Genomic DNA, 20,000 nt, shown 5'->3' on the forward strand with positions numbered 1-20,000 from the left:
TCAGTCTCGGGGGCTAAGAAAACCTGTTTGTGGTCATTGTTATTTAAAACGCCCACAAGGACCACTGAAGGGACCACAAGGGGTCACAGCTCACCAACTCATCGCACATTTTCCCGCGTTTTTCTCATTTGCAGGTGGTCATGGGATAGTCTTTTTCGTGAAAGGCTGGGAACGATAAAAACAGTAATTTGACGCCTTGCAACTTTGGAGGACTTTTCGCTCAGCTCACCATGTGCATTCCTTCAGTTTGTTACTTTATTCCCATTTTTAGCAGCTGCTAGCTCAAAAGAAGATCCAGCCCTTACTTTGAAAGGCTGAGAATGTCTGGTGAACTCTCCTATCTTTGTGGGTTGCTTGTATCGGAGAAAGTCACCGAAAGACGGGTAAGTTTAGATAATTTATAAATATACAGTACGTACAGCTGTCAACATAGCTGAGTAACAGCTGTAGAACTGAACTCAATTGTGGCTGAGCATTTAGGGTTATATTGCCGGGCATTTTTTACAGGTATACCATAGCTAGATGTTTATTGCATCAATAAATCGGAGAATGAGGGAAATGAATTCGTAACGAAAGAAACTTAAACCTTTGCAATTAAATTAAAGCAATCCGGCCTGTCGCGGAGAATACTCCCTCCGATAGGGAGCTTAAAGCACGAGGCGTCATCGTTAGCTGTATTCCTTTGTAACTTGCCTTGCCACTGCCACTTTTACGTGTCTAAGTATCTTTCCACTAGAAGAGATTTAAAAATCTGGGAGATAGAGACTAGTGGCTAGGCATGCGAAATGTTCACTTCCGGTTTCCTTTAAGGCTGAAGAACGTGCTCCCTAATTACGTATATAGGCAGGCTACAACCCCACCCCCCACCACAAACAAAAAAAGGACACAATGGTTAACGACATCATGATTTATATTTTTGGGCCTTTCTCTTTTGCTGTGCAAATTCTTGATGTACTGGTAACAATGATTATTAAACTCAATGACACAAAATTACTCTCCTCATGTATTTAGAATACAGTCAGCAAAATTCTGGCACAGATACGTTCATATGAAGTTGTAAACATAATTGACAAGAATACAGATGCAAGGAGAAAGAAGGCCCTGACTTGGGACGCCATCTTCAAGAACGTTGAAGTGTATGTTGAGAAAGAGTTGGATAGTATTGGCCAACTTACAACTACATTGCCAAGGAGGCAACAGGTACAAGTACTGCTGCTGAAATGGAAAAAAATGTGTTTTTTTTTCATAGTGTAAATGCACTTGACTGTGTACTATTATCATTCTAACTGGAGAGAAGTTTATAAATAACTGATCTTATAATACCCTGAATGAAATAAAGTGTATTTCTCGTATGGCCCATATGGCCCTGCACATGGTTTTATTGTAAAACTATTGAGAAAATGCCTGTATGAGGGCCGTATGCATTAGTGTGAGCAGTGCGAGCAGGGCTGGAAAAAGACGTACGGCTCCAGTAGGAACACATACTGCTTCGCGGGATGCAATTTTAGAGGATATGTCATCGCTTTTTAGCATCCAAGTTATTTACTGCCAGAAAAGCAAATGCGAACAACGTATTAGATAAATTTTCTGTGCAAATTTTTGTTACTTGTTTTGTCCAAACTTCATATTCTGAGTACTTATGAATAGTGTAAAGAGCCCATATGATAAAATGCTTATTGACTGAGCTTAGGTTGGGCTGGGCAGGAAAATATTTGGCCCTCGGTCACAGAGCACGGACCTCATGCATGACCTCCTCGTGCCAAAGATTTACCGTCTGGCCCTCCGATCCAGTCAAAAAGTAAATAGAATTTGACTGGTTATAGACGTAAGGGAGAAGTGATCCTCATACTTAGTTGGACAATTTAAGGAATTGTCTTTATTATTGACACCTGAGGAATTCTGGTGGTTCCAGTGGGATTCAAACCAATGACCGCTGCGAACCAATGACTGCTGCGATGCTGGTTCAATGCTCTACCAACTGAGCTATGAAGCCACCTGAATTTTTGAGGTGTCTATAATTAGAGACAATTGCTTTTTTAATTGTCCAGCCATTAAAGTGCAAGGATTACGTCTCCCTTGTTCATACCCTTTTGGACACTCGGCATTGTCAAAATGCAATGTCATCCATCTTTCTCTCAACAAAACATCGCTGCTACTGCTCTGGTGATCGTCAAACTCGCTAGTGCAAGAAAAACTCGCAACCCGTCAAATTTTTCACGCCATACTTGAGAAAGACGAGAAAAGAGGCAATGCCACCAATGTTTTCAAGTTTAAAAGTGAAAAAGTAAAGATTGCGGCAATTTTATGTAAAAAGTTTTTGGGTCTAATACAGTAAACGTTTTTACTGGTTAGTTGGGTTAAAAATGAATTTTCAAAAAACGTGAATTCACGTGGAGCTTTTGTGAAAACTGCCGTGAAACAAAAACCACCGCGACCCAAAAGGTATCAATTTTTTTTTGAGCAAGTCATCTTGATTGGACGAAAATCATTGCTACAGGACAGAATTTAAGTATTTTTTTCTTATATTATCAGTAAAATGTTTTAATACTGGAATGCGCTTTTTGTGGATTCGGTCGAAGCGCCAGTCACAGCGTTATTTGTTTAGGGCACGCAATGGTTTGTCACGAACTAAAGACAACGCAGGATTGCTCTGTTTCTAAAACAACAACAAATGACATGATATCTTTCCTTTTTTCTTATTTCGTTATTTCATATACTGGGGAAAAACAACCGTAACCTAAATGTATTTTAGCCAAGCAGGCGCAGCCGCAAAAAATTGTAAAAATATTAAATTTGCATAAACTGTCGCATAAACTGCGATTCCCGGGTTCATACAAAGTAAAATACACCGCTTCGCCGGCCGGCCGCGCTTTACCGCTGTCAGAGCAGAAGTAACAACTCTTTTTTTAAACTATAACCAAGAAATGCCAAACTCCACGTTCCAAATTTAATGCTATATTTTTTTTTGAGAACGAATCGAAATTCGTGTGGCCGCCGCCGCCGTCACGTGCAAAGTCACAGATTATGTTACATGTGAAATCATGTGGAACGTCCTTTAAACCGACTTTCGTACGAAGAAAAAACATTTTCTGAGAGGTTTCGTAAACTATAACCACCAACATATTAAAATTTTTAGCCGCTTATCTGCTAGAAATACAATAAGCCAGGCGACCGGGCGCCGTTAGAGCACAGCCTTGGTTACGGTTCAAAATTTTTTTTGGGTTTAAAATTTTTCAAACCAGTTCAATTTTGATTTTTCTTTGGCTGGTAATAATTGTTCATTATCGTAATCTGAAACAAAGGAAAATCCAAATTGAACTGGTTTAAAAAAATTTGAACCACAACAAATGCATGTAGAAGGTGGCTAAATCCAAAATAATTAGCTTGAGCCAACCTTTGTTGAGGTACATTGTAAATTGAGGATGCTCAAAGAGAAAGTCAAAAAGATTTCAAAAAATGTATTTAAAATAATATATATCCATTTATTGTTTGGAAAGTGTGATCCCCAAAGATCAACCTGTTTTATTAATAATTTTTGTTTTTGTCCTATCGCGACGTAACTTTTATCCTAACGTGATTTGATAGGAAATTGTTGGATTTGTGCAGTCTTTTCTAAAGAAAGCAGACGAACGTAAGTTTCTGTTTTAATGGACATGTTTAAATACTTGAACACGGCAATATAAAAACTTTAATTAACAAAATTTGTTCATGGATCCCATCTCGCAGCACGCAGCTATTTTCCAGCAAGTACAGGCTCCTTTGAACATTACAATACCATCTTTTGACATCTCTGTCTCGGTTAGTGTGGGCTCCACCTTGGACAGAATAAAATGCCCTAAAACCAACAATGAATCTGCTCTCAAGCCTCGAGGGAATATGCCTTCCGATTTCCATCATTGAAATTGAAAGAAGGGATTGTCCAAGATAGTTTCTTGCATGGGTCTCTTGTAGCTTGACGTTAAAGCATCAATCTGAAATAGTAACCTGAAAGTCATTGCTTTTAGACCTGATAAAACATGGCCTGCAAGTTTATTGAATGGCTTCAAAACATTCTACAAGAAGCATGTTCCTCTGGAGTCCAAAAACAAAGGTTCAAATCGTGAGAGAAGAACATTAGCATACAAGAAAAACAAGCTATGCCATATTAGTATGCGTTATACAATGTATAAAGAATTCTAATGAGGACTGTTTTCTCAGTTGCTAAAGCTCATGCATGCAACCTTTTTTAATTGGTTTCCTGATAGGCTATTTTGCTTATGAATTATTAATTAATGTATTTTTGAATGATAAATAAATCTCTTCTTGTTTTCTTTTCAAGGAGGGCCTCGCCTTAAGGGCCAGGATTAGTTGCTCATTTCATGAAAGTGATCAAGGAGCCACAATATAACTGCCATATTGGAATAGAGTATTGTAAACTGCTAAAGAACACCTTATCTATTCCTGTCTATAAGTCAGATGTTAGTGTCAAAACATTTCAAGGTATGTACAATTTCTCATCTTGTTACAAACTGTGGTTGTGAGTCCAGTCTGCAGTATTTACCTATTCAAAACATTCATATGCAAAGTTGTAACACGCTAATTAAATTAAATAACATGCTTTTTCACACAGCCGATTTGACAGTTTCATTTGCGATTATGTAACTGCTATAATGATAAATACTGATTTGGTGCAAAATCCTTCTTTCTAGCTCAATCTATCAGCAGAGCAAGGCAGAGGGTACGAAACGGCAGGCTTACCCACCTGAAAATTGCATTGGTCATAATTTAAAGCTGATCTTGACCAGCTGATCAATAATTTTCACCATACCTTAATACAACTGGTCATGAATATGAATGTTGTTGAATAGAATACATGTATTTTGTGGTGATCAGTTGAATAACAGACAAAAATTCAAGCAAGCGAGAACTGTACAACACTGACAATGAAATTTAAATGTACATGTATACTATTCAAGGGACTATTCAGTATACTGTTAATCAGTAATTACAGTATTACTGTAGGTTATAGATAGCAATTTTGGAGGTGTTCCCACTTTTATCAATAATGATTACCATTGGTCCATGGGGTGGAAATGAATTGAAAAACATTACAGTTTTTGAAGAGAGAGTTACTGTACAATGTAAAAATGGTTTCGAAATAATCTTCACCAGAAGCAATATCGGGAAAGGAATTCACTTCACTGCATTTAAGTAATGCCGTAAGAAAAGAACTCACCAAGTACTGTGGCTCTTTAAATAAAATGAATGTACAAAATGAAGATGAAGTGCAGGTTACAGATGAACGAGAGAAGTGCATACTTGCTCTTGTCTGAACAATTAACGCAATAATTTTCTCTTTTTGTCACCTGATGAATTCAGGTGGCTCCAACGGGTAACGAGACAAAACAATAGGAAGTGCTTAATTAAATAATTGTCCAAGCAAGGATCACTTCTCTCGTTTAATGCCTTTTTATGTTCATGTACCCACAATACAATGTGGGATTTCTGGTTGTCACAGGGACTTTGGTCAACATTCTGTTTCAAAAATGTTAACCTTTTAATACCCACACTACATGTAGATGCTAAAAATGCTTGTATTACTATGTATAGTACATTGTGTTTTGTCTCTCTCCTGTAGATTTGATAGATGCTTTTGTTTCTTTAATGGAGAACACACCTCTGTGGCTTTCGAAGAATAAAAAATTGGTGGCAAACATACTCCTGTTGTCTATTGAGGGTGCTGCTGCATTATACACAGTTTTAAAGGAAGTAAACTCTTCAATTTTTTTGAAAAAATCTTCAAAGAGATCTGGTATGCCACAAGTCATTATTTAATAACAATATTTAGCATTGAAAGAACTTAATAAAATTTCTTAATTCTTGCTAAACATTAATTTTGTTGTAAGTATTCATCCTTTTCTTTGTAGTTTTTGAGATATAAGACAATATTACAGACGTGGTAGAAAAATTGCAATTTGGTCATGAATGCAATGCCACAGTCAGCTCCCAGGAATTTGCGGTCAATTGTTTCCACAGTTTCCTGTGGGGGTTGAAGGGTCAACTTGTTCAGTACGTATAATAACTGACCTTATAGCACAGTTCTTCCAAGTGCTATAAATTTAATGCCCCATACAGAAAATCTACATGTAGTCTGAGAGTAAAAGATTGTATTTTGTTATTTTTCCTCAAAACCCTAACCCAGTACGTATACATGCAGTAGCATCTCAGTATTATATGTGTACAGTGTAGTCTGTTAGCCCACAATGATGATTGATTTGTTCAATAATGATGCAAAAGTTAACCAACCGTTACTGCTTCAGACATGGGTTCAGTTCATGTCTGAGTTCATGTCTGAGTTCATGTTCTTTCCTTGTTGAAAGGAATCATGGCAGTGGTGTTCTTGTTGAAACCTTCCTTTCTGCTCTCAATGTGTTTACCAAATCCTGTGCAGAGGATTGCAGGGGACAAATTTGTCATCTAGGAGAAGCTTTATTTCCACTCCTGCTTCAGATGTGGAAAAAGCCACAGCCTGGCTATTCCACATTTAAGGTACAGAAAATTTTTCATTTTTACAACGTTCTGCTTTTGCCATTGTTGCACTGTTCTCTGACCATCTCATTATAAAATTGATGATTTATTTTATTATTTATTTATTTATTACTATACTATCACACTGTATATTGGCACTAAAGACTAGAAAAAAGAAAGGAGATTACATGTACAATAAAAGTACATTGTGTAGGCCAAAGGAAAATCTGCCGAGGAGTCCTTGATCCCATAAAAGCAGATTACCTAGAAAATAACTTTTATTAACAATAAGATGTTTGGGGTTAGTTTATAATTAATAAAAGAAACCTTTAAGTTAGTGCTATGTTAGAGGGAGAATAAAATGCAAAAATTTGATTTCATCAAAAAAGTTGATATTAACCCATTGACTCTAGGAGTGAGACGTAATATATTTAATACTCTGTCTAACACCAGACAGTTTTACTTGTCATTGAGGAGGAGGGGGGGGGGGGGAAGCGGGAAGCTGGGTTCAATCAAGGGTAAGAGCATTAATTTTACATGTATCTAATAAATGTATTTGCATATTAGGCAAAACAAACAGTTGCATGGGTCCTATCAATATTATCGCACAGCTGAGCAGCTGCTACATGACATATGTATCCTTTTTTATTCACTTGCAGGATCATATAATACAGTTTATGAGGCTGCAGATTTGTGCACACCACCCACTAGGAGCTCATGATGATGAACAGGGAAGTTGGAGCAGTAGTGTCAGTCACTGGAAGGTATGTGTGATGCATTAAAATTAATTCCCTTCTAGCAGTGCTCTCTGGGGCGACAAATGAAGGAGAGACCTCTGCTAGCATGGCAGCATTTAGCATACATGTAGTTAGTACATTATGTTGTGTTCTTGGGAAATATATCTCAATTTAAGAAACTTTTACATGGAAGTCCTTTGTTATTGGATGAGGCTGAGCATACACTAGTACATGTATGAAGAATTATGACAACAACAGCAATAAAGAGGGTATTTCTGGCAAAGCGGATCATCCCATCTGTCGATCTGAATAATTTTTCTTGTCAAAAGAAAGCCAAACAAGAATCATTCAAAATATCTTTAATAAGATCACCTATAAAAAGTTTGCTTTAATTTATACATTCTTAGCTACAAGATATTCAGGAACTGGCTGTTGTGATGCCATTTCATCGTGATGGAATCAATAATTATTACTGGATGAGTGGCATGGCCTTAATGTTTTCCCTTTTGAGTTACAGATAGAAATTAAATGGAAAAATACTTTCAATTAATGAAGGATTTGACTTTGAAGTTCAGTTTTAAAATTAATAAACTGGATAAAATCATCTTTTACCATCAGAATTGCCTTCAAAGACTGTATGAAACAATTCTTTCTGATATTGACCAGTTAAAGAACAAGGTTGTCCGAGCTGGTTCAAGGTAATGATTGTGGTCTTGTACTGTAAATTGCCCATAGCAAATAAAGGAGAATGATTTTGTGGTACTGGTATAATACAGTTCTGAGACTTTTCTAAAAACAAACATCTGCACTCCCCCTTGATGACACCATACATCAGTAACGTGGCTTGAGCTATTTTGTTTGAAACATTTTTCGTTTGAAATTCAGTATGTAACGATTAATCTGTATTAATTTTCATCCCATTCCATGTACATGTAAGCACAAAAAGTAGGTTCTGGAGGTAATTTTGAGAGTGCACTGGAAATCAAGTTTACGGCCGACGGTAAATACAAGCGCACGTGGTTGTAATATTTAATTACGTTAACACAACAGAAAGATGCTAACCTCATTTTGACATGAAAATCCTTTACTATTGCCATAAAAATTATCCAATCTTCGCTAGGCTCTTAAGAAGCTCTCTATTTAATTTTTTTTCCACGATTCCAACTAAAATTCCCTGGATTTCATTCCCTTCGGTGCGGGCCATTTCTATCTTGCTCAATGGCGATTTTCCTAATATCAAAGTATGATGTCATTTCAACAATCCTTTCTTCGTTTCAACCTATTCCAATAAAGAATGGCCAGTGATTGTCTAATTTCATAAACATGGGATGTGCCAAATTTCTAAGGAAATGGGAGTAATGCAATTTCTCAACAATTTTTCCCTAAACGGCTGCAATTTTGCAGCCACGGTGGAGGGACGTGTGTGGGAAATGGGTTAAAAAGTAAATTCAATTTAATTCATTTTGTCAAGAAGTTGATGATTGGATGCTCTTAAAAATAACCGAGAAAATTATCCAAAGAAAAGACCCGGATTTTAAAGTGCTGATTGGTCTTCGAATGACTGAGCCCTGTAGAACATCTATTGCACCAGTAACGGCCTTTTCTGGTTTGGTTTACATTGGAGGTAGGGTAACCCTATCTGCTTGGTAGGGTAACCCTAGGAGGGCCAACCTTTTGCCAAGTAAACACTTGAGGTATGGTCACCATTCTAGAAGGGTCAACTTTTGTCAGATCGGATTACTGTCAGTCTGAGATTGCCGTGAAAGTCTGTAATCATGGCTTAGTGTGCGTGTAAGCCCAGGGAATATCTTAGCTGTTCTGTGCTGGCCAAATCGTTTGAACAGAGTTCGGACAGTTGGAGGACAACAGTGTTGACCTTTCGCGAAAAGACCTAGATGATGATGAACCAAAGTATTGTCGACAAGAGTACAAGGGAAAGCCGCTCAACTCGGAAAGATGTGGAAGAGGACTTGCCATGTGAAAAATAAAAAATCCTAAGAAGTGGTCATGGACATCGAAAGCAGTGGAGATACTCCTGAAGTACATTACAGAATTCAAAACCAAGTGCGAGTTTATATCTATCGCACGAACCATCCATCCTTCCCCCTCAACTGCTACCTGTACGCCTACAAACATATCAAACGCACTCTCCTAATCTCCGATTACCCCTAGTTATAATAATTACCGGTATTTCACCAGTTAAAGATCTGTCAAATTTGGGGATAAATTGCAATTTGCCCCAGGAAGGCTCACATTTGTAAGACAGTTTAATCATACTCTTACAGAGTGTCCTGCTGATATCAGTCAATATGATGACATTGTCCAATTTTTGGTTCACTTTTAAACAGTGCTAAATTGGATCCTGGCTTTAGCCCACAATTCATTGAACTGGCAGCAGATGTCATCCATCAGGTATTACATGTTTAAGCTAAAGTCGAACTTCTCCCCTATGAACAGCTACATGTATACTGTACAAAGTACATGTACAGCTGTAGAACCATGCTGGAACTCTGAACTTTAAACTTGGGTAGTCTAAGTTACCTTAACTGGTTTAATAACTACTCTACAGGTGTAATTGTCAGGTAATGTCATGGAGAACACCTTATCCACAACAAGACACTTTATACTGTACCAAAACATGGTTTCATAAAGCAAATACAAAGAAAGGCATCAGCTGTACTACATGTACAAGAAGAAGCTACAGGTCTAATAATAATAATAATAATAATAATAATAATAATAATAATAATAATAATAATAATAATAATAATAATAATAATAATAATAATTTAGCTCAGATATCGGAATGGAAAAGTGACGATGAAGGATATAAGTAATCGCATGGGAGTGCTGGAGATGGATGAGATATCGAGGAAGGGGAAATGAAAGACCAGTTTATCAGTCTGGGAGAGTACAAGAGGAGATTGAAACTCGTATTAAGATCAAAATTGAATGGAAAGAATAAGATATCAGCGATTAACACTTGGGCAGTGGCAGTCATCAGGTATGGAACAGGTACATGTATCATAGGATGCTCAAAAGTTGGAGTGAAAGGTGATGGGCGTGGACTGATAAGCTGTGAGAGTTGTATGAGTAGTGAGGAGAACAGCAACATGAGGACAGGTGCAAAATTGTTGGAGTTATTGAAACTGATGAAACTCAGCAAAAATGAGTTTAGAAAGGGAATTACGTAAGGACTGATGAAGGGTTAAGGAAATGTGATGAATGTCAGCATGAGAACAGCCAGAGCTCAGAGCTAATTAGAGAATAATAAAAAAAATAATAACAATTATAACATTAACAATAACAATAACAATAATAATAATAATACTGTAATAATAATAATAATAATAATAATAATAATAATAATAATAATAATTTTATAGAAAAACCTTTATTGAAAATCAGTCAGTTAACACAGAAATTATTAACAATATAAAAAAAAAATATTCTGTTCCAATTATAAAAAACAGTTCAAGTTCATTGTTCATTTACACAAGCAAACAAAAACAAAAAAACAAAAATATATATGCACATGTTATTGTTATTATTAGTATTAATATAAATAACTTTATTTTTAATTCGAATAAAACTGTTTAAAAATATATCTATAAGTATATAAAACAATCACAAATCTAAAAAACTATTCCCAGTAATAATAAAAATGTATATATAAAAGTTATAATAATAATAATAATAATAATAATAATAATAATAATAATAATAATAATAATAACAATAATACTGTAAGTTCGCTTGGACTACCCGAAAATGAGAAAAAGAGAAAAACAAAGTAATATGGCTTCACAAAATTCCAAACAAACATGGTGCGCCTTCTTTCACATCTACACAAAATGTTGTTTAACAATTATTAAAGAATGAACTGAAGCTTGCAACAGTAATAGTCGCTAAGGGCAGAAAATTATTTCCAATGTGGTGAGAAATAAAGTGACTACAAAAAGGAATAATTACGTATGTTGAAGTGTGTCCTTTGGCCATCTTAATCTTTCATGTCATGCAATTTCACAAAACAATAGTTAATTGCAAAATTTAATGTATTTCAGGTGTTCTGGGAAAAAACCTCATACCGTTCTGTCACCAGTGACCAGGAATCCTCTGAACCAGGTTTGGATCCATGGATTAAATTATAAGTACTGTAGAAAGCACTTTGTTCAACCTACATGTAACTTGCATTTTAATGGCTTTCATATTTTTGCTCTATTCTCTCAGGATCTACATTATAATTATTACAATAATTGTAAAGGCTGGTGTTGCTGGATTATTGAAATTAAAGTGTATTTTTAATTTGAGTTGTGATAGAGGGTATAAATGCATGTGCAGTAATATGTACATCTCTATGTGGAGTATAAAATGGAGTGTATAAATTTATATACAACTGTAGATGTGATGTAATAGTTTTACAACTACAACAGAAAAGTCTCCTTATGGTTGTTTAAAGGTGGCCTCATACATCACAGCCCTGTCAAAATATGCTGGCAGGCGACAAAATTGCTGCCAACAATGAAACGTCTGCCGCCTTCTAAAGTTCATCAATAACAAATTAATATGAGGTCTCCTCTTGACCAAAATTAATTGTAACCAAAAAATATATATCAACATTTCTTTTGGTGAATTGAGCCGAAAATTCAAAGAAAATTTTTTTACACAAACACTGAACGGCAGGGTTACTGGGCTGAACATGATGGGGGAAAATGAGCCACATGAACGGTCAGCAGTCAAAGCTCTTGCAGTTACAAACAAGATGGTGTCAATTAGACACGTTCACTACTTCTCTTAATACTTTTGTAAGATCTCAGTTACATGTATGTTGACTTGGAAACCTATAGTTTTGCATTAATATACAATGCATTTCTAGGGATTTGAAGAGTTTGATTAAAATTGTCAATTTCATTTATAAGGTTTTCCCCAATAAAGCTACTGGTGGAAAATAACTGGCATTGTTTTTTAACTCAATGTGCCAGAGAAACAGACATTTTTTTTGCAAAGAGTTGTAATTAATGTACATATATCAAAAGTGGCCAGCCTGGTCCTTATCTGAAAAGATTTGAAAGTGTAACCATATTATTTTCAGATGAAAATACATGTACCATAGGCCTTATCTCACATTACCTCTCATGATGCCCTTCTCTTTTGTGAATACATGTAGTGTGTGGTTCCCAAAGGGTTATGGACATTGAAGGGTGGGTGACCCGAAAACACTGACCGCCGGTCCATTGACCCCCCTATGGACCGGGTCCATGGACAGTCTGCCTTACCAACCGAATGAACTGCCCACTACGAACCATGGACTGCCTTATGCGACTAGTTCGCGGCACTTTCCCTCACATTATTTCAAGTCCCTTAGTGTTTGTCTGGCTGGGGTTCGAATATATATGTTCATGTACATCAATGGGATGTATGTCTATTGTCAGGTGACACCTCAGCAACTAATTATCACATGAATGATTATTATTATTGGATGAGATTTAATAGCATGAAAGCGAGAATTAGCAAAGCTGAGGACCTAGCCGAAGGTTGAGGGGGATACCACAAACAGTGCTAAGATTAATACTGTGCACTAAAATGTCTCTTAATTAGATGTACATGTACATGTAGGATGGTCATGCATTTTAGTCTGCAGTTCAACTGAGTCTGTTTTTCCCATTGAAGGAGCCAAACGTCAAAAAATAGAGGTTGGATGGCAATCTTGCAGAGAGACTTTGGACAACACTTCTGAAAACTTGGTTCTGCAGTCCTGGTAAGGTTATCTCTACCAGCAATATTATTGTAAGTTATAAAAATAATTGTCATGGAAATATGAAATAACTGTGGAGAAAGTATGTGTATTTCCTTGGTACATGTATTAAAGAACATCACAACTGTTTGGATTCTGCAGTCTTGTCAGGTAATTGTAATTAAAGGAAGATAAGCTTTATGCCCAGTGACGTGGCTCTTATGTGCAAACAAGATACTAATTGTTCCTAAATAAATTAAGTCTGGAAAAGCTCTTGTGCTACCAGTCTGTTCATGAATTACTGCTAAGTCAGTTCCTGGTGCTTTGTTGTGATTCATTAGGTTACAGTACAATGTAGTAGTGTACATGTAATTGACAAAAGCTGTTCTAGTAACCCAGTGTTAACTCTAGCTATCTACCTACATGTACATGTACACACAGTTACTAAAATATTAATCTGAACGATGCATGCTTTTCAGTTCATCACAGTTCAAACCAATTCCATGCTTTCAAGAAACTTTCAATTATAAATTTCTAAATGAGAGGGATTCAGGCTCTACTACACTGTATCACCAAACAGCTACAGTACATGTTATAATTATGTGAAACAACATAACTATAATAATGTTGCGCTCATATTGTTAAGCAGCAATAATTATATTACTGTTTTAACTGCTGAAAAATGTGCCCAATGTTTTGACATGATACATGGATCTTGCAATATGAAAAGGAGTGGAAAGGTGATTAGTACTGTAGGTTAAAATAAAACTCTTTGAAGAAATGAAAAAAAATCCTGGTTAGGAGCAGATTGAGAGCTGTGCTGTGTTTATGAATCCACTCTAGAAAATTTAATAATCTGCAAATTCCATCTCATCCTGTCAAATTCACTTTAATTTCATCAATAAGAAATTGATGGAAGTCATCAATTCATTTTACCGGTAAATTAATTTCTTTAGTTTAATTGCATGAAATCAAAGTTATTATGTTTTTACAATGTTTTGAATTGCAGGTTACAGATTCTTGCCTGTTTGTTTTCCAAGCATGTCTCAAGTCTTCCTACATCAGAGTTTCGTCCTTTCTTTTTGGTATTATTACATCAGATACAGACAAGGCAGAAAAGGTTACTTTCAAATACTGTTTCTGTACAGTCATGTTTCATCAGTACCCAAGAATTCTCTTTAGTTGAAAGTTGATTGGTTTCATCTAAGTGTTGGTTTGGTTACTGGTCAAGTGCTGATCAAATGGTGATCAAAATAATGTAAATTTAGAGCAGTCAACAATACCGGGCCTCCATGTAATTTCCTCAGAACAGTTGTTGTTGGAGGCAGTGTGGCCCAGTGGTTAGGGTGCTAATTGCCTTGAGATCCAGAGATCCCGGGTTCAAGACCCGCTCTGACCACTCGCTGAATTTGATCGTGGTAGTCCCTGGTTCAACTTCCCAGCTGCACTTGTAAATAGCCAACTGGTTTGCCTCCGGCCAGTTGGGATTCTTAACAGTTGTTGTTGTTGTTGTTGTTGTGTTCTGTTGTTTCGTTGATTGTTTCAGATTGGCCCTGAAAAGCCCCTATGGGGAGTGGTCAATTAAGTATGTACATGTATTGTATTGTATAATTTGTATTGTTGTCCTGGGCCGGGTTGTTCAAAAGCTGATTAATGCTAATCCCACATTAAGAATTTACTAAGGAGGCTATTTCTTTACTCCTGTTGCTCCATTTCATCGTCATTGATGTGTAAGGCTGTATCTGACTAGTTTTGCACCACTGCCGCAAATGCCCATCAGGCAACCCCAAGACATTTTGGCAAACAATCAAGCCTTTCGTGTACTCAAAGAAAAACATCAGCTGGAACTCCATTAATCTTAAAGAGGGTGATAGTCTTGTTGTTGTAGCACAAATTTTTAGTGCGCATTTTTCAACCTTTTTGAAGGACAACGAAATCTGCCCATCTTCAAAAAGGACGATCCTCATGATAAATCTAACTATCAGCCATTGTCGATCCCACTTACTCTGGATAAAGTTTTATACAATTTTTATTTATTTATTTATTCATTTCACTTTTCTCGGCATATTAGCATGTATTTGCTAGGGGCCTAATTAATCAGCCTCATCAACCCGAGTTGAAATAAAGTTACCTACCTACTGTTACGGACAGTACCCGCTACCTTGCCCAAATGCTTTTCAACACCGATATTCAGCAAAACTTTACATTAGAAGAAGTCAATCTTGAAAAACAAGAATAAGCGAAAGAAACTTTCACCAAAAAGTTGAAAACATGAAACAAAAGTTTAAGCTAATCCTGAATTAAGTTAATTGGCTTTCGAACAATCAGACCCTGGGCTCAAAGATGGAAACAATAGAATAACAAGGAAAGGAAAGTGGTGGTAACGGTGGTGATGGCGTGTGGCCCTCTTAGCTAGTTTAAGAATAAGGCACCTGCTGGATTTTGGGCTGGGTTGTTCAAACCGAGGAGTTAACTTTATTTCTCTACTCCCAAATGCTGTTCAACGCTGATATTTGGCAAAACTTTACATTGGAAGAAGTCAATCTTGAAAAACAAAAATAAGCAAATTAATTAAAGAAACTTTCACCAAAAAGTTGAAAACCTGAAACAAAATTTAAAGCTTACGGCTGTACGCTAATCCTGGATTAAGCTAATTGGCTTTCGAACAACCAGGGCCTGGTGGAAACCCTCAAAGCAGGGTTAATGTTGAGAACCAGCATCTATATCCTAGGAATGGCAACACCCAGATATTATAATTATAGTTTCCTCGACAGGACTTACAGCAGCTGTAAAATACGTGACCAGACAGGAACCTGTGTTGGTCATGTCCCAAATCAAAGTGGTGATTTGTTCAGTAACTTGCTCTAATATCCGTGACCTTTGAGAAAAATTCTTTGCAGGTTTTGTTTCTTGCTCGAAATTTGGACAGGAAATGGAAAAATTGATGGTTAACTGTTATCCAGTTTCCTATGTTACAATTAATGTATACAGTGCTCCAAATGTCTTTTCATGTACTGTACAGTACAGTCAAGTACTGTAAGTGTTAATGTAAATTAAAAGATAGTTAACTGTAATGCATTTTGCATGTAATTTGCTTTTGATCTGCTGCACACAACAACATCTGATTTATAATATAAGTTTCAAAACGTCTTTATAAAAATTAATAAAAAAGGATGCTCTGTAATCATACGATCGCAGTTTCACATTTTTAAAATTATTTGTTTTGATCTGTTCTTAGACATGAAATTATCCTTTCTGTACTGCGTTGTTTAGAAGCCCTTGTGCTCTGTTTTGCAAAACGGAGACAGGAATTAGACTGTCTTGTTGCTGACTGTGTCAACTTGACTTTAAAGCAAATCTGGACATCTACATTGCGAATCATTGGAATAAAGCACCTTACTGACTGTGGCTTTTCCCTCCTAACATCCCTGATGAAGGTATTAATAATTATTATGAGTCAAAATAAAAGCTTCATGTCGCCTTCTTTTGTTTATTCATAATTTGTGCAATGTAATTTAAATGCCAGACTGAATCTTTTCTTGCCATGTCATGTATGTTAGGGAGGTACAATGTATCTTAAAAAAATGTTGTTGTTTACAAACTACAGTAAGGCCCCTAAACATACATGTACCATATATAATTATGTTGATGATTGGGTGATTGTGTTGTACCTGTAGCTGGATGCATACATGTTCATTTGTCAGAGAAAAGGTGTTGTTACAAACTTAGCACAAAACTGGAGATCAACGACTGCCAATAAACACCTTACTGTACACTGTAGTTTGTACAGACAGACCTTATTCTATTGTGTCATTAAATTTGAAGTATCTTTACATTAACTTTTATGGAAAAAAATGATTTCAGATGGCCAAAATAAATTAATGGACACTGTCAGTTAATGAACTGTAGTCAAGGCATTTCAGTTATTATACTTAAATCCTTCTTTTATAATCAGGAAAGTGCCATTCACCCTGAACCAGATGTTTTTGGTGTAATTATTGCTAGTGGAATGCCATCAAGGTATTGTACAGACAGACAATAATCTTCTATTTTGCATTTACAATGTGTACTTACATTGTACAGTAAGTGTTATCGTAAATTTGAACAATAATTTTAAGGATGCATTTACTGCTTTCACATCTGGTATTTCTTGCTGGTTACAGTAGCTTGAGGCTGGGTGTTTGTCAGTCAAATTGGCATTTGATTTTGCTTTAGAATTTTAATCGTTTTGAAACTCTGGAGCTTACTATGATGCCTGGGACCCATTTTTTCTAAAGTCCCAACAACATTTTGGGCTAAAAAAGCCATTTTGTGAAGCTGCCATCTACTTGTTTTAAAACACTACATGGTGTTGTAGTGCATGTACATAATTGTACATGTATGTTTTCAAGATTACTAAAAGCAAAAAGAAGATTGATGACTTAAAACCTCGATCTCCCTTCTGAAGATCCGATTTGTTGAGAAATGCCCTTACAGGGTAATTAGATGCATGTGGATTTCAATAAGTGTCCTGAAGTGTCCCTTAATGTGCTCTGTGTGTATATGGGTGGGTGGGTATAGCAGGTCCACATCAGCTGAATAGCTGCCAAAACTTCAACCTGCTTATTATAAATAAACAAACAAACAAACTCTCATCTCCCCAACTTCAATATCACTCCTGTCTCGGAGTACAGACAATTAAAGTCGCAAACTGTCCAGCAAGTGCTGCTCCTCAAATAAGGATAAAACAACTGTATTTACCCTAGGCTAAAAATAACACTAAGTAACCTTTACCCTCACCTTATTGTTGGAAATAGGTTGCAAAGCCTTAGATTTAAAGGGACACTTCACATTGGATGTCAAAACTGGGCATGCATCTAATTACTAGTTACATTTCTGAACATGAGTGCTGAAGATACAGAAAGTAACATGCCTCTGGTCTGGTTGGAAACAATAATGACTCCTTACTATTTTGGACATTGCAGGTTTTAACTGTTACAACATGCCAGTGTTGAAGGCCAATGCAGGAAAAATGATTTGCATCTGAAAATTAAGATTCCCCCCCCCCCCCCCCCACCTTTGCTGTATTTGCCCCCATTCAATGTGTGAGGAAAAGAAATTGTTGTATTAAATTATTGGAGAATGATGAGCTCAAACTTTTGAAAATATTCAAGAATTAATTTTCTCTGAACAGCATTACTTTTTTTCTTGCAAATGAGTTATGTTTGAGAAATAGACTACATGTAAGTACAGTAGTATGTAACAAAAACCCCTGTTTTTGATAATAACAGGGTTGCCACATGGTTTCATTGTAGATGCCTGCATGTTTGAAACTAGGATATGAAAAATGAAACTTTAGTATCGTCTACCCAACAGTGGAGTAGAGTGGTTGTAGCAAAGACAACAAAGTAGGTGACAGCTGACACCTGTCTACTTTTAAATTCAAGAAATTACTGTAACCTTCAAGAAGCATAAAAACAACAGAGAGTGTTTCCTTGCATTACATTTTATTAAAGTTATGTATACACATGTAGCTCCAAAATTTGTTAACATACTGGCAGGTTAAAAACTTGATCTCTATAACCCAATAGAAATTGTTATTCCTCTGTATAACCATATGATTGCTTCAGCAGGAGCATGTTTTTGGTCAAGTACGTAATGATCATACATATTTTCTTGTTCTCAAGGACCTCAGTGGAATTTCTAGTCACATATTTACAGCTCTATCCTTTGCCTGAAAACTTCCAGCCTGCATCACCAGCTGCCTTCCCCACATCGTACACAGGCTTGTACCCTTTACGACATCTGCTGTTTAACTGGATTTTACCTGTCGACGAGGGAGGTGATGGCTCTATTGATGTCCTGACATTATGGTCAAATAGGACAAGCAGGTAATTTAAATGTGTTGTAAAATAGTTTGCATTAAGATAGAAATGTTCCATACCACAAGAAACCATAATTTTAAGGAGAAGATCAGGCCAAAGATAAATTTCATCTCCTAGGTTCCCTACTAAAAAAGATTGCTTGACTCAATCAGTGATGCCTTGACTTAGTCACTTGTGCAATATTATTATAATGGCTCCCTATAAACCATTCATGATGACTGTGACATGTACAGTACCATGCGTTTTCTGGTTTATGGCTGTATGTATTCCTTGCAAAGATTGTCGTGGGATCACCCTTTAAAGACAATTATTTTGTGTATGTGCAATCAAAGCTTATACAAGTCATGTACAGCTTGACAGAGCAGCATTTTACAGTGTACAATGGAAGTTCCAATTATTTCTGATATGTTTGATAATTTTGTGTAGTAGTAATACAGTCAAAGGAAGTTACATTTATCTTCATTTACTGGCTTTTTCTATCGTAGATTACCTAATGTGCACTTACTAGCTGGTGCACTTGTATCCCTTGCACACAAGTTTACAACAGCGCTTGAAATTGTCCACCAGGATTTGTCAGTGTAAGTATTGTACTCACAGAGTAAGGATCAGCTATGTCACGCCATTTTTTAGTGAAATGCTGCGAGGTGACAATCTTGAAAATAAGGTAACACCCAAACAATGATGTAGTTTATTTAAGAGTATCTGATACTTTGCAGAAACTATCAGAATATATTCTTCTGTCTTGTGTTGTTCCAGGGTTGTAAAGTTAGAAATAAATCCTAACTTGAAAAAAAGTGCAAGTTTTTATCACGTTCCCTCGACTAGCACAAAATGGCCAAAAGTTAACTGTTGATAAGGCTTCCCTAAAAAAACAGGTGACATTCCTGATTGGGTGGAGCTGTGTATTAAAGCAAAAGCAAGGCTTGCCAAGACAGAACTTAGCACAGAGAGAGCGCTTGGGGATGTACATGACAGAGAAAATCATTAAACTCATAAAGTTACTTGCTAGAGGTGCAGAAAAAAGTAGTTGCTAGAAGTAGATATTTTTTACTCTTACATCGTAGATTCGGAGGATATTCAAATGCACATGTATGTACTGTACGTGTATAAAGGTGTCAACTGAAGGAGTACCTTAAGTTTGTACAAGCTTTAAAAGAG

At 36.3% G+C, this 20,000-nt stretch overlaps 1 protein-coding gene across 1 annotated transcript in view; it reads left to right on the forward strand.

Moving 5' to 3' along the window:
* The first annotated feature begins 204 nt into the window (after window positions 1–204).
* Window positions 205–20,000, forward strand: part of LOC138052899 (serine-protein kinase ATM-like) — a 90,196-nt gene continuing 70,400 nt past the window's right edge. The window contains 18 exon segments of the mRNA XM_068899495.1: window positions 205–383; window positions 1,012–1,200; window positions 3,586–3,631; window positions 4,319–4,342; window positions 4,345–4,479; window positions 5,618–5,739; window positions 5,742–5,791; window positions 6,360–6,528; window positions 7,167–7,271; window positions 7,863–7,942; window positions 9,593–9,656; window positions 11,309–11,369; window positions 12,915–13,002; window positions 13,988–14,098; window positions 16,217–16,415; window positions 16,934–16,998; window positions 18,645–18,848; window positions 19,328–19,420. Coding sequence (XP_068755596.1) covers window positions 321–383; window positions 1,012–1,200; window positions 3,586–3,631; window positions 4,319–4,342; window positions 4,345–4,479; window positions 5,618–5,739; window positions 5,742–5,791; window positions 6,360–6,528; window positions 7,167–7,271; window positions 7,863–7,942; window positions 9,593–9,656; window positions 11,309–11,369; window positions 12,915–13,002; window positions 13,988–14,098; window positions 16,217–16,415; window positions 16,934–16,998; window positions 18,645–18,848; window positions 19,328–19,420 — 1,868 coding nt within the window. The 5' untranslated portion in view covers window positions 205–320.

This window comes from Montipora capricornis, chromosome 6 (genome assembly GCF_036669925.1).
Source record: "Montipora capricornis isolate CH-2021 chromosome 6, ASM3666992v2, whole genome shotgun sequence".
NCBI lineage: Eukaryota > Metazoa > Cnidaria > Anthozoa > Scleractinia > Acroporidae > Montipora > Montipora capricornis.